Source organism: Polypterus senegalus, chromosome 8 (genome assembly GCF_016835505.1).
Source record: "Polypterus senegalus isolate Bchr_013 chromosome 8, ASM1683550v1, whole genome shotgun sequence".
NCBI lineage: Eukaryota > Metazoa > Chordata > Cladistia > Polypteriformes > Polypteridae > Polypterus > Polypterus senegalus.
This window is the reverse complement of record NC_053161.1, coordinates 70,876,055-70,891,241: the sequence shown is the minus strand read 5'-3', so window position 1 is coordinate 70,891,241 and position 15,187 is coordinate 70,876,055. Positions and strand designations below refer to the sequence as shown.

Below are 15,187 nucleotides of genomic sequence, written 5' to 3'. Positions count from 1 at the left end.
GACTCAGAATCGTATTGGAAGTGTGATGTATATAGGCTGAACAGGACCGGAGAAAGTACAGTCCCCTCCGGCACTCCTGTGTTGCTGACCACAATGTCAGACCTGCAGTTCCTGAGACGAACATACTGAGGTCTGTCTGTAAGATAGTCCACGATCCATGCCACCAGGTGTGAATCTACTCCCATCTTTGCTAGCTTGTCCCTAAGGAGCAGAGGCTGGATGGTGTTGAAGGCGCTAGAGAAGTCCAAAAACATAATTCTTACAGCACCACTGCCTCTGTCCAGGTGGGAGAGGGATCGGTGTAGCATATATATGATGGCATCCTCCGCACCCACCTTCTCCTGGTATGCGAACTGCAAAGGTCGAGGGTGTGGCGGACCTGTGGCCTCAGGTGGTGAAGCAGCAGCCGCTCCATGGTCTTCATCACATGTGACGTCAGAGCAACAGGCCAGAACTCATTCATCTCACTAGGACGGGATACCATTGGGACTGGGGTGATACAAGATGTTTTCCAAAGCCTCGGGACTCTCCCCTGTTCCAGGCTCAGGTTGAAGGCAATTATTTTTTATCAGACAATTCAATGCTTCTTCCCGGTGTACTCTTTAAGCTCATTTTGAAATGTCTGTACAATATGCATTTATTTATCTAATCTAGTGTAGTCTGACACAGTTTACAAAGAATATAGATTTGCTGTATTTATACAATAGTTTATACAATGAACATTTAAGTTTACGTTTTTCGGCAGTCTATTCTCAATTATACTGTATTAACAAATATTTTTAAGTGTACTGTAAAGTAAAAATATGTGTTACTAAACTAAAAATGTGTTACTAAAATGTATAAATAAAAAAGAGAGATAATCTCCACGATGAGCGATTAAAAGGAAATTCTATTTTAGAGTTTTCCACAAGACATATACGTATAATACACTATACTGTATTACCTAACCCTTGTGTGAGCGGGCGTCCGGTGCTCCAGCAGTCCCAATAAACTGCGGCGTCTGGGTGCCGACAGGGTTAACTCGTAGTGAGTGGGCGGCGCTTGCTGCTGACATTCCGGAGCGCACGAGAAAGAGACACATAGAGTCGGCAAAAGGCGTCCTGTCCAGCGCTCTGTTGGTTGATGCGAGTAGTTGCAGTTACAGTGTAGTGTATGGTCTTAATGTGAAGCATGTCTCGGAACTGAGTACAGGGCAGCCAGAATATATAGCAGGGAGAGCCCCTTGGGACTATGCTGAACGCAGAAGCGGGAGCAACTTCTTCGGAGAAAAGTTTGGTGGCCGCGCAGCAGCAGTACGCGGCAGGCAGTGGGAATATGGTAAGAAAGAAGCGCGCCCTCGCGGCAGCGGGACATTGGCTTGTGTGTGTCCGGGTGCGCGCATCCCTTTTCTTCTGTTGTGTTTGCCTTGCGATGAGATGTACGCGGCTTATTTGATTTTGACATCGGTGTTCGCGTTCCAAAGAGGAGGTTGAGATGGTGGGATCAATTTTCGACCATCTGTACTGCAACCCAACAACATTTGTGTATAATGTGTTAAAGTTTGAATATTGGAACAGGTGGACAAATGTAAAGAGGTACATTCGACGATTTTCGAGTGATTGTTTTAAACTCTTGACCCAGATTATACCACTGAGTGTATTATATGTATACGTGTAAAGTTCGCAGAAAGAGATAAGCATTTTAGTCATGGATTTATAGCATCACGTTTCCCTTACACGGCATATTCAATACTGTACATTCCATTTGCTCTTCTGATTAGTTTGGTTTATGGAAACGGGCCCTCTGCCGACACGTTCATGTAGCTGTCAGTGTACACTGTCATTTTTTTTTTTAATCTTCAGCTGTATGTATGTCTGTGCGATAGACCGGCTGATAGGGCGCAGATTTTTTTTTTTCTGAATGCCCTCGAGAGGTTTCATACTAGGCGTTCACGGGGCCCTATGAGCTCTTGTTTAGTTTCGTCTGTTCTGTTGAGACATGTTTATGCGAGTCCTGAAGTAATTTAAGACCAGAATTGTTTTGCATCCTACTTTTTGCATATATATTTACTTGTTTTGATTGTGTTTATATTATACAATCCACATTCTTGTTGCATGCAGAAATAATTATGGTGAAGTAGTGATTGATATCAAGCAGCCAGTGAGATGAAATGGTGATCTTCTGAAGGTTGTGACTCAAAGAAAGTGTTCCAAAGAGCCGTGAAGTGCTGAATACAAGATGTACCTGAGTGAATACAGGAGAACTCAGGAGATGTTACCCAAATGGACGGCAAAAATAAGCAAAACATTGCAATTGACAGAGATAATTCCAAGCACCTGGGCATTTACTTATTTATATTTGGAGTTGTCAATATAAAAGCATAGATATTGCATAATTTCTATCCATCTTTCCAATTTATAATCTGTTGATACTGTTCAGCATTACGTGGAGCTGGTGTGCATTTTAGTAGCATTTAGGTGCATTGTAGAAACATACCTGTTAAAGGATGCCAGTGTATTGCAGGGCACATTTATGTAAATCCACACTTGTTAACTATACAACATTTTAGGGTTGCCAGTTAATCAAAGCTGCATATCTTCCTGGCGATAGAGGAAAACTGAAATACCAGACAAAGGAAGAAAGTGCAAAATTCAGACTGACGATGCCCTGACTAGGATTCACTTCAACTGTGCTGCCCATCACACAGTGTCTTTTCAAAATACACAATACCACACAATATTATCATTCTTTTTAGGAAATAAATTGTAGAGCTATTTGTATGAGTTAAAAAAAAAAAAAAAGCGCCATGCTTGCATTACATATTTAATAACTACCATGCATAAAAAGTAAGACTCTCACTCTGACATGATAAAGGTCAATTTTTATCATCTGAGACAATTAATTGGGCTCAAAAGAGTCATCCATTTTATTCATATTTTTTTATGTTGCCAAGGTATTAAAGTCAATGAGCTTCTAATGTTATTTACATTTTTCTTTATTTAGATCAGTGTATCAAAAATCTGTTCGAGAGGGAGAGGTACTGTGACTGACTTCACAGTATTTTTCTATTCTGACAAAGTCATTTTGATAGATGTGCACTTGTTTTTGAGAGTGTTTTGACATGAGGAGAAGGCACATTTCAGGTACTGGAGAAGTTCAGCCATTTTTTTGTTTTAAGTCTTGGTTTTCCTTAAAACTATTAGGTTGCCTCTCCAACTGTGAATTGTTTCTCATAGTTGTCACTTCTTATATTGAAAGGAACTTTAATTCATATTCAAAATAAACATAACTCCGGCATTCTGACTTAGTTTAAGCCAACAGCTTCCAACATAAGGGGGTGAGATGGGGTGATTGATGTGTTGCTTAGGATAATTAGTAATTTCCCAAGTTCAGCATTTGGGCGCATACAGTAAAACAAAAGTTATAGCCCTGACCAAATCTACTAGGCTTTTATATTTACACTTTGGCTTTGTGTGCTGCATGACATTCATCCTTTGTTTTCCCACTGTTGACAACTGAGATATTATGCATATGTTGAAATTTTAAACATATGAAAGGTTCCTAGAGTCTGAGGAATAAAAATCAAAAGAGAATTTAAAAGGTGACCATATTTAATATCAAAACCGTGTTCAACGTTAACCGTGTACAAATATTATGTAATGTGTACACTGACAGCTACATGCTGCTTACTCCCAATTTGTAAACAGTAAAATACTGCAGTAAATGTACACTTGTGAACAAGCAAAGCCAATGGCTTACTGAGCCAGAAAACTCCATACCTGATCTGCATCTGCATCGATGCTTTTAAGTAAGGTGTTGTGGGTACACCAAGTTTTACTGCAGTGTTTCATTATTCAAGAGATTTGCAATATATTGGCCAAGAAGTACACCAGACTTGAAATTGTTCATCTGACTGAGTCTAGTATTGGTTATGAGCACATAATATGGAACATCAGCATGATGAGAAATTGAGCATAATTTTTATGTAATTGTTTAAACAGCTTATGCAAAGAGCAAGGGCATCAGTGAAATCAAAGAGACCCCAACTCACACTCAACCCCAGTCCTTGAGCACCGAGGGAAAAGAAAGGTTAAATGGTATCAATCTTTGCTTTCAGAAAACTTTTCACTGAAAGCCACCTTTCGAGAGATCTCATTAAAGCTTTACTAATTCTAGCTAATGTTAGCTCTAAATGAACAAAATCATCAAATCGAGCATACTACTGGCTAATGAACAGAATATCTGGGGACGTCCCTCATGAAGCAATAAAAAGCTTGGTAGCAAACATTAACTACTAAAAGTAGAGTACTGGAAGGCAAAATCCATATGAAATTTTATATGCTCAGGTGAAGAAAGAAGATGGATTTAAAGTAATAATAAACAAAATGATTTAGTGAATTACACTTGTGTATAATCTTTTCTTTATTGTCATCACAAATGTTAAAAATTTAAAAGACATTGATTTCAATCTAGTCTTGAGTACTAATGTGCACTACTTAAATTGAAATATCATGGTTCACTGTTTTCTTGCTTTCTCAAACTGTTCATCAGACTTTGTTTTAGCTCTGAATTCTATCATATACTTTTGAGTTATTAAACATAAGCTGAAGGCCTGAACCTCTTTTGAGACTGATTAGCCTTCCTAACCAATTATATCCATCTATGCAGAAAAGAAGTGCACACTATTGATTTGAAGTCCATGAGTTGACGCCTTTTCTTGGACTTGGTGAGGTTCTGCAGCAGTGCTCCACCGTAGATGAAATGCCTTAAAAATAGAATTCACTGGCCATACAGAAATGCTGCTGCTTTTTAGCATTAGCATTGTTATGAAAACTGCTTCAGCTTTCTAGGTAAATGGAAATCTTCTACTTCATTGTTTGCAAATACATTCTGCTTTGAATTTTTAACTGTGCAGCTGGTTTAACATTAGAATCCCTGAAGCCTACAAAAAACGTTTAATCCTGCCCCACCTTAAATTTCTTCGCAACTCTCTATCAGTGTCTTTTGTTTTGTAAATGTGTCGATTAGCACAAGCAGCAAGCAGCCTGCTGTCCCATCTCCACCTTGACGGAGCTCACCTTGGACAAAAGTTTTCCCAGTTGAAGCCAAGGCTCCTTATCTGCATATGATGTGCCTTGAGTTGTAAAGGGTAAATAATAAAGTATATCTTTATTTGGAATACATGCATTTCATGTGTGTTCCGTGTCTACAAAGATCTGAGTAAGTGTATGATGAAATGAAATGCAAGGCAAGAAATGCTGAACACATACCTAAAGCAGAAACTTTTTCCATGTTATACTAATAATGACATAAAGTGAATAATACGTGAATACTTTAGTCCAAATATGAAAGAAATACTTGTGCTTTTATCCAAGATTATTCCCAAAGTAAAAAACAAAAAAATAAAAAAGCTACATCATTCAATTTACATGTTGTTGTCAATGAGTTACAAACCCAAACCCAAATGTCAATCGACAGAAAGCACCATCCAGGAATATGTATTAGCTTTATGTCAATTGACATTTGAGCTTGGGTTTGTAACTCATTGACAACAACATGTAGGAGCCTTGGCGTGAGCTGGGAGAACTTTTTGCCCAAGTTGGGCTCAGTCAATTGGGGATGGAATAGCAGGTTGCTTGTGCATTTACAAAACAAAAGACGCTGATAGAGAGGTGCGAAAAAAATTTAAGGTGGGCCAGGATTACAAGTTTTTTCCTATGCTTCAGGGATTCTGGTGTTAAAAAAACTTTGAGTTGGATTAAAAATAAAACCTAGAGGTAACTTGATTGACTAGTTTGTTAGTTGAACTTGTAATAGATAATTTAGATATGCTGGCCTACATTTGCATTTTTTGTGCCTATGTCAGGGAAGCAGGGAATGTGTTTATTTGATCTTTGTTTGATTCCACCTTCTGTTTCATAATAAATGCAATAGTTTTTGTTTAGTGTGTATGGATATGCATTTCAAATATGAGAAAATAGTAACTGACTACAGATAAATAGTAACTGGGGTGATACAAGATGTTTTCCAAAGCCTCGGGACTCTCCCTTGTTCCAGGCTCAGGTTGAAGATGCGCTGTAGAGGACTCCCCTGTTCCAGCACACAGGCCTTCAGCAGTTGTGGCGATACTCCATCTGGACCCGCTGCTTTGCTGGCACGAAGTTTCCTCAGCTCTCTGCTCCCCTGCGCTGCTGTAATTGTGGGTGGGAATGTCTCTCCTATGCTAGTATCAGCAGAAGGATGGTCAGAGGATGCAGTACTCCGAGGTACGAGTGCGTTAGGGTGGTCAAACCTGTTAAAGAAGTTGTTCATTTGGTTTGCTCTCTCCACGTCTTTCTCGATGGTGGCACCCTGCTTCGAGCTGCAGCCAGTGATGATCGTCATCCCATTCCACACTTCTGCTCCAGCTTTCTCCTGTACTGCTCCTTCTGGACTCAGAGTTTCTTCTGCACGCGCTTGAGCTCATGCTGCTCACCGCCTTGAAAAGCCCTTTTCTTCTGGTTCAAAAGGCCCTTGATGTCATTTGTAATCCATGGCTTGTTATTAGCATAGCAGCGTACTTTTCTTACTGGAACTACAATGTCCCATACAGAAGGTGATGTAATCAGTTGTGCAGTCAACTACCTCCTCAATGTTCTCAGTATGTGATCCCTGCAGGATATCCCAGTCCGTAGTTCCAAAGCAGTCTCTCAGAGCCTGCTCTGCCTCAGGGGACCACTTCCTGACTGAGTGTGTGGTTGTAGGTAGCGCCCTCACTCTTGGTTTGTAGTGAGGCTGAAGCAGAACCAGGTTATGATCTGCTTTCCCAAGCGCAGGCAGCGGGGTGGTGCTGTATGCATCTTTAACGTTTGCATACAGTAGGTCAATAGTCCAATTTCCCTGGGTGTTACAGTCCACATACTGGGAGAAGGCAGGTAATGTTTTGTCCAGCGTTGCATGGTTAAAGTCTCCAGCGATTAGCACAAGCGCCTCAGGGTGCTGCATTTGTAATTTAGCAACTGCGGAATGGATGACGTCACGCGCTATCTCCGCGTTTGGTCGAGGGGGGATGTAAACAATGAACAACAATCACGTGTCCAAACTCTCTGGGCAAGTAATAGGGATGCGAACTTACTGCCAACAGTTCGATGTACTTGCAGCAAGTGGAGATTTTAACGTTTATATGTCCAGAGTTGCACCATCTTGTATTGACATAGAGAGCGACACCCCCTCCTTTCTGCTTTCCGCAGGTACTTACGTCTCTGTCCGCTTTAACTGTGCTAAACCCGGTTAGCTCCATGATAGCATCTGGGATGTTAGCTGTTAGCCACATTTCACTAAAACACGGCAAACTGCATTCTCTGTAGATCCTAACATTTTTCACCAGTGCAGCCAGTTTATCGATCTTATTTGGTAGTGAGTTCACATTTCCCAGGATCACAGAAGGCACCGAAGGTTTGTAGCACCACTTTCTTGCTAAATGCTTGGCTTTTATCTTAGCACCGGCTCTGCTGCCTGGATACCGCCTTCTTACCTCGTCAGGTAAGTAGGGAACCACACCGGCGTGCGCATTTGTTCTGAGCGCTTGAAGTTGACTACTAGAATAGACAAGTCTCGGTGTGTAAAAATCCATCTCCAAGTAGTAAAAAGTGTCCATGGAACGAGTCCACATAAAAGAAAGTGTTAACCGTGAAATAAGAAAAATAGAGAAAAAGGTAGAAAGATAAAGACTTTAAAAATAAACTCAAACACAGATCTGCTGGAAAGGCTGCCACTCGTCCGAGTTCCTTTAGTTATCTAGGATGCAAGTTAATTTTTCAGTACCTGTCTGTGGGTGATAGGTGGAACATTATGCATTATTATTTTTTGTTTAATCCTAATGATGAGTGAGTGTGTCTTGAAGCTGTATACAATGACTATCACATTCATTGGGTCTACGTGATAAAATATTAACTGTCTGTATAATTTTTGGATGAAAAATATGTGATAGAAGTGTGGCTTTGAAGTTAAAATAAGCTCTACAGTTAAATAATGAACCGGTATAGTTATTTCTCTTCATCATCAGTCTTGTGCTATTTCAGAGTATAGTTTTTTGGTGTTGGAGGAAATTCCTAGAATTCTATTTTTAGAGAATAGTTTGTTGTTGAAATATCACATATAAGCAAGTAGAACATTTATTATTCACACCCTTGGAAATAATTGAATTTTAAAAACTGGATTAATCAGAGATTACCTCTAAACATTAGATTTATCACAGTAATAGTAAAAACACAGCATTAGTTATTGAATGTATAATTTTCGCATTTTTTTACTGGCTCATTTCAGGTATGGAGCAATATTCTGTCTATAATTTACCTGTTACCTTTTATCAATAATATAAACTAATATAAATCTTACTTTTAATATAAATATATATTTTAAGTCATTTGATCATATACAGTATAAGATTTGAATTGGTTTAGTAATTTCTGTTTAAATAACCAACTCATTAATGGATGTGTCAGTCAGCATTTCACTTTTACCATCATTTTGAAGAGCTCATTTATGTGAAAATTTCACTTATAGACTAATACAGTTTTGAAATCTCCATGGAAGATAAGTATTAGCAAACTTATTGTAATGTATTTTGTTTCTAGTGGATACACTTTGTCTGCTGAGCGTCACGTGGTCACAACTGAGCTGATTGTTCTTCTCTCTCGCGCGCGTCCCTCTCCTTATCTCTCTCGCTCGCGCGTCTCGCTCTCTCTCTCTTCTCTTGAGGGCAGTCGTCTTCTATTCTCCATGTGAGTCTGCGTGCCTCACTCATATATTCAACATCCGTACAAGCGTATACTGTTTACTACAGCATTGTGTGTGTGTGTGTGTGTGTGTGTGTGTGTGTGTGCGCGTCCCCATCTTGCACCCCAAAACACGAAGCTGAGTCTCAGTACTTTAACAACACCAGCTTGAAAAAGCAACAGCGCGGTTATTTATTGTAGCGGGATCTTTATAATGTTCCTTGTATCACCCATCGACAGCAGGCGCTTATAGCACGTCTGCGATCTTTTTGGATACGCTTATACGGCGAACTGCTACAGCGCTGGGAGACTGCGATTGCTTTGGGACAGTCTTCGCGTGTTGTCCTGTTGGGTGGAATCCCACAAGAGTTTAGAAACTCACTCACACCAGCCTTGATTCTTTTTAAAGGTAAAGTGCAGGTTAATTTGTTTCATGTATTTTTACTTTATATTTTGTATTAATCATTTTTATATGAATAATTTTAGGTTGTGGAACGAATCATCTGAGTTTCCATTATTTCTTATGGGGAAATTAATTTTGATATACAAGTACTTTGGACTGCGAGCATGTTTCCAGAACAAATTATGCTCGTAAACCCCACTGTGTGTGTCATAAGAATGATGCATAAACAGATAAAGGTTTGGAGCAGCCACCCGTATAATATGGTATCATGGCTGCAAAGTCGTTTTTATCAAATACACATCATTAATGTGCATCCAACTGAGTCCAGAACGAGACTGAGACAAAGGGAAAAGGGCAGGCTTTTAAAGGGGAAGACAGGAAGTGAGGTCATAAGGATCGGGCACGTGTTCTTCATTCATTGGATCGAGCCCAGACGTGATGTCAGAGGGGCCGGAGCTGGTAAGGTTTACTTCCATTGGCTCGGTCCCGGAAGTGATGTCAAGAGACCTAGGTGGAATCTTCCGGGAATGGTCTACAGTAAAGGGAGAAAAAGAGTCAGTGCGCTCTGCCACATCCCGGCATGCCTCAGAACTGCCTTCACTTAAGCCCTTTACCTGCCTCCCATGCGCACGTGTATGACAAGATTATACACATTTGCCTGAGTTCGGACAGTGAGCTTGTGTTAAGTACAACAGCTTACATTTTCAGTTGGAAAAAGAAAATGAAGAATTTGAATCTGCTGCTTAATAAATAAGACCTGTTAGCTTAAATGAAAATGTGGCTGATTTACTTGTAAACTTGTTAAGCATGCTTGCCATATATCTTCTTGATAAATCTCTTGTGAACATTTGATGTATTTGCACTTTTTTTACATTTTTTTTTTAAAGATCTGTTTTTTATGTTTTTGTGTGTGTCGTGCAGTACATGTTTTACTAAGAAACAAGTACTGCATAATTGAAATGATAATCCATATTTATAGTTACACTTTAAGAATTATCCATCCATCTGTTATCCACCGTTTATCTGAGGTTGGGTCGCGGGGGCAGCGGCCTAAGCAGGGAAGCCCAGATCTCCCTCTCCCCGGACATAATCCCTGCAGCATGTCCTGGGTCATGGCCTTCTCCCAGTGGGGCATGCCTGGAACACCCCCCCAGGGAGGCGTCCAGGGGGTATCCTAACCAGATGCCCGAACCACCTCAACTGTCACAAGCCGTCTACTAAAGCAGATGGCCTGCTAGTAGTTTAGGACCTACCAGGACTGAGGGGGTAATAAGAGAGGCACGAGAGAGGCAGATGTTCAAAACAAGAGGTAATTTTTATTATTCCACGCTAGAGTAGTAAAACAAAATGTTATGTACTGTTATGTAGCAGGTAATACTTAAAAGAGTCCATGGCCCACTTAACTGCCAGTGCCTCCTTTTCAAAAGTGGAATATCTCATTTCCCTAGGGAACTACTTGCGACTTATATTGACAACAGGGTGTCTATCCTCTCCCTCACCCTGCAGCAATACAGCACCCAGACCCCTTCCAGAAGCATCTTTCTGTAAACAAAAAGGTAAATTATAATCAGGACATTTCAAAATAGGGCTACAACATATTGCATTGTTCAGTTTAGCAAAAGATTTTTCACATTCTTCAGTCCATTTCACATGGTTGGGCTCTTTCTTCTGTAAGAAATTAGTAAGTGGGATTGCAATCTCTGAAAAGCGTGGAATGAACCTCCTATACCATCCAACCAGTCCTAGAAATGACCGAACTTGTCTTTTGGTCTTAGGACGTGGACGATCCTGAACAGTCTTCACTTTGTCCACCTGAGTTTTTACAAATCCTCCTCCGATGGTATATCCCAGATATTGTACCTCAGATCTGGCTGACGTGAACGTTTAAGTCTTCCAGTAGGATGATAGAGTCACAAGGAGCTGTGCCTCGCAGCACCTCTTCCAGGGACTCCAAAAAGGCTGGGTAAAATGAACTGTCGTTTGGCGCATAAGCGCAAACAGTCAGAGTCCTTCCCCCAGCTTGAAGGCATAGGGAAACAAGTCTCTCGTCCAACGGGGAGAACCCCAACGTGCAGGTCTCGAGCCTGGGGGCCATAAGTAAGCCCACCCCTGCTCAATGCCTCTCACCCACAGCAACTCCAGAGTGGAACAAAGTCCAGCCTCTTTCTAGAGGAATGGTTCCAGAGCCCAGACCGTGCATAGAGGTGAGCCCGACTATATCTGGCCGGTACCTCTGAACCTCTCGCACCAGTTCAGGCTCCTTCCCCGCCAGACAGATAACAGTCCATGTCCCAAGAGCCAGTTTCGGCAAGTGAGGGTCAGAACACCAGAGTTCCTTCCTTCGGCTACCGCCCATATCGCATTGCACCCAACCCCTATGGCCTCTCTTGCAAGTGGTGGGACCATAAGAGAGTGGAACCACATTGCTCCTTCGGGCTGAGCCCGGCTGGGCCCTGTGGTCGAAGGTCCAGCCACCAGGTGTTCACCAGTGAGCCCCTCCCCCGGGCCTGGCTCCAGGGTGGGGCCCCAGGTACTCTTTCCCAGGCAAGGGAAACACCAATCCTTGGTTTAACTCCATATGGGATCTCAGGATTGAGTTAGTCTGGATCTTCACCTCAGACCTGTTTGCCTTGGGAAGCTCCCGACAACATAGCTCCGAGGATCACTAGACTGCGCAAGCCCTTCTGCCATGGCAAGACCTCGATCCAAGAATTCAAGAATTACAAATGTCTAACTGGTGCACTGAAGGAAAAAAAACAGGTTTGTTGTGTAATTACACAAGTTAACACTTTTTAAAATAGAACACAAGACATCTGTGTATGAGAAGGCTTACTGTAAAAGGTTTTTTTAAATGGATAAAGAAACAAAACAATGTCAATATATCAAACAAAACTGGGAATGACAACCACCATGGATAAAGGGTACAGTAATATATAGTAAACACTGAGTGAAAACATTTTGGAGTGCTTCATAAAGTAAGAAATGTTAGCAAAAGTAAATCATGATTTAATTTTACACTAATAAATTAAGAAATCTCTATATTATAAAAAAAAAAAAATCCTGGAGAGAAACAGTAGGGCGACGATGCATGGGTCTTATAAGAACACGGAAGTCACTTAAAAGACCCGCGAGACTAAAGAGATTGGCCACGGAGCGTCTCTCTGGGACTAAACATGAGACTTTCTGCCAAGAGATTGACCCAGGGCCGTCTCGCGATGATGTAGAACATGAGATTCTTGCAAGACATGCCCTACTTACAACCAAATAACAGCATGGGGAGGAACACACTCAGTTGTGTTTTGGCTTTTTTAGCACACACAGATCCAGGGCTCTCAGCACATATAAAGCTTATAAGGACAATACGTTATAAATGAAACTTAGATGACTAAGCGAAGAAGATAGCAGCGTGGAGAAAACAGACTCAAAAGCATTGGAGAGACAAAAAAGAAAAAGAATAATCTAGGTGCAAATTCTGAAAATAAGGAAAGTAATTATCAGCCTGGAACAAGTGGAATTGGAAAATTACTGCGGTGGGCTGGCGCCCTGCCCGGGGTTTGTTTCCTGCCTTGTGCCCTGTGTTGGCTGGGATTGGCTCCGGCAGACCCCTGTGACCCTGTAGTTAGGATATAGCGGGTTGGATAATGGATGGCTGGATAAGTAATTATCAGCCTGGAACAAGTGGAATTGGAAAAAAAAAAAAGCACGTCCAATCTGGATGTTGGTGCTATACAAATGTAAAACGTCATAAAGAGTTTAAAAAACAAGGAGCCAAACACATGCAGAGCAGGTTAGAAATAATGAAACTGTAATTCAAAAGACTCGTAGAAACACAAGCAGAGCAAGATGCAGAATATGAAAGCAGAAAAAAACGACAGTGTCAAAACAAAGAACGTAAACATATTAGTGCAAAGAAAGAGAAATTATTACTCAGAAATAATGAAAAGGTGAATAGAGATCGGAGATATGGACATAGGTGATATATCAGAAGTATGTAAATATTGTAGGGCTTGGAAGTTTAAGTCAAGAGAATTTCAAAAACAGAGTTTACCTCACATGCATTTATTGGTTACATTGTTGAAGACCATGGAGCGGCTGCTGCTTCACCACCTGAGGCCACAGGTCCGTCACGCCCTCGACCCTCTGCAGTTCGCATACCAGGAGAAGGTGGGAGCGGAGGATGCCATCATCTATATGCTACACCGATCCCTCTCCCACCTGGACAGAGGCAGTGGTGCTGTAAGAATTATGTTTTTGGACTTCTCCAGCGCCTTCAACACCATCCAGCCTCTGCTCCTTAGAGACAAGCTGACTGAGAAGGGAGTAGACTCACACCTGATGGCATGGATCGTGGACTATCTTACAGACAGACCTCAGTATGTGCATCTTGGGAATGGCAGGTCTGACATTGTGGTCAGCAACACAGGAGCGCCGCAGGGGACTGTACTTTCTCCGGTCCTGTTCAATCTATATACATCAGACTTCCAATATGACTCAGAGTCCTGCCACGTGCAAAAGTTCGCTGATGACACTGCTATTGTGGGCTGCATCAGGTGTGGGCAGGAGGAAGAGTACAGAAAGTTAATCAAAGACTTTGTTAAATGGTGCGACTCAAACCACTTACACCTTAACACCAACAAGACCAAGGAGTTGGTGGTGGATTTTAGGAGGCCCAGGCCCTCATGGACCCCGTGATCATCAGAAGAGAGTTCGTGCAGAAGGTACAGACCTATAAACACCTGGGAGTGCAGCTGGATGATAAATTGGACTGGACTGCCAATACTGATGCTCTGTGTAAGAAAGGTCAGAGCCGACTATACTTCCTTAGAAGGTTGGCGTCCTTCAACATCTGCAGTAAGATGCTGCAGATGTTCTACCAGATGGTTGTGGCGAGTGCCCTCTTCTACACGGTGGTGTGCTGGGGTGGCAGCATAAAGATGAAAGACGCCTCACGCCTGGACAAACTTGTTAAAAAGGCAGGCTCTATTGTAGGAGTAAAGTTGGACAGTTTAACATCTGTAGCAGAGCAACGGGCATTAAGCAAACTCCTGTCAATCATGAATAATCCACTGCATCCACTTAACAGTGTCATCTCCAGACAGAGGAGTAGCTTCAGTGACAGACTTTTGTCACTGTCTTGCTCCACTGACAGACTGAGGAGATCGTTCCTCCCCCACACTATGCAACTCTTCAGTTCCACCCGGGGGAGTAAATGCTAACATTCATTTTATTTTAATTTTTTTCATTTTTTTCATTTGTATTACTATTTAATTTAATATTGTTTCTTTGTATCAGTATACTGCTGCTGGATTATGTGAATTTCCACTTGGGATTAATAAAGTATCTATCTATGCAAAAAAAAAATTATTAACTGCTGATGATATGTAGATCATTTTGTCTGTGCTGAAATTCCAAACAGAGAAGCCTATCCTAAATTATGATACAAAGTCAATAAACACATGTCTCACTGACCTCATTAAAAAGATTCCGCACATTGGGACTCAAAAGATTCCAAATATTGATTTTACAGAAGGTCTGAAATAAAAGTGAAACTAATGAAATAGCAACAATTAAAAAAAAAAAAAAATCTTAAAAGTGTGTATCTGGAAGAACAAAAACGGGGGTTGACGAGCGAAGCGAGCAGGGGGTGAAGCCCTCTAGTGTTAAAAAAGTAAATCATGATTTAATTTTACACTGATTAAAAAGTTAATTGATTTAAAGCATATAGCCGTTGTAATTCTTACAGCAAGCAGTATTAACAAAAAAAAGTTAATTGATTTAAAGCATATAGCCGTTGTAATTCTTACAGCAAATAGTATTGACAAAAACTGTAGTCAACTAGTTAGTTAAAATGGTAGTTCTTGTCTTCCTTATTCTTAAACACCTTATCTACTTGAACACATACAGTATTTGGCATCAGGACCTTCCATCAGGAGTATCATTTAAAAGAAGAAAACCTCTGGAAAAGGGGATGCTTATGGAGTTGACTTTGTAATTGCTTTCAGAAATACACCTACTAAGCCAATAAATGATTACCTATCACCGATTCTGC

The 15,187-nt window shown here is 41.1% G+C and overlaps 1 protein-coding gene across 1 annotated transcript in view; it reads left to right on the top strand.

The window, feature by feature from the left end:
• The first annotated feature begins 1,039 nt into the window (after nucleotides 1-1,039).
• Nucleotides 1,040-15,187, top strand: part of tmcc3 (transmembrane and coiled-coil domain family 3) — a 51,073-nt gene continuing 36,925 nt past the window's right edge. Inside the window, exon 1 of the mRNA XM_039761246.1 lies at nucleotides 1,040-1,317. Coding sequence (XP_039617180.1) covers nucleotides 1,231-1,317 — 87 coding nt within the window. The 5' untranslated portion in view covers nucleotides 1,040-1,230. The remainder of the gene's footprint in view (nucleotides 1,318-15,187) is intronic.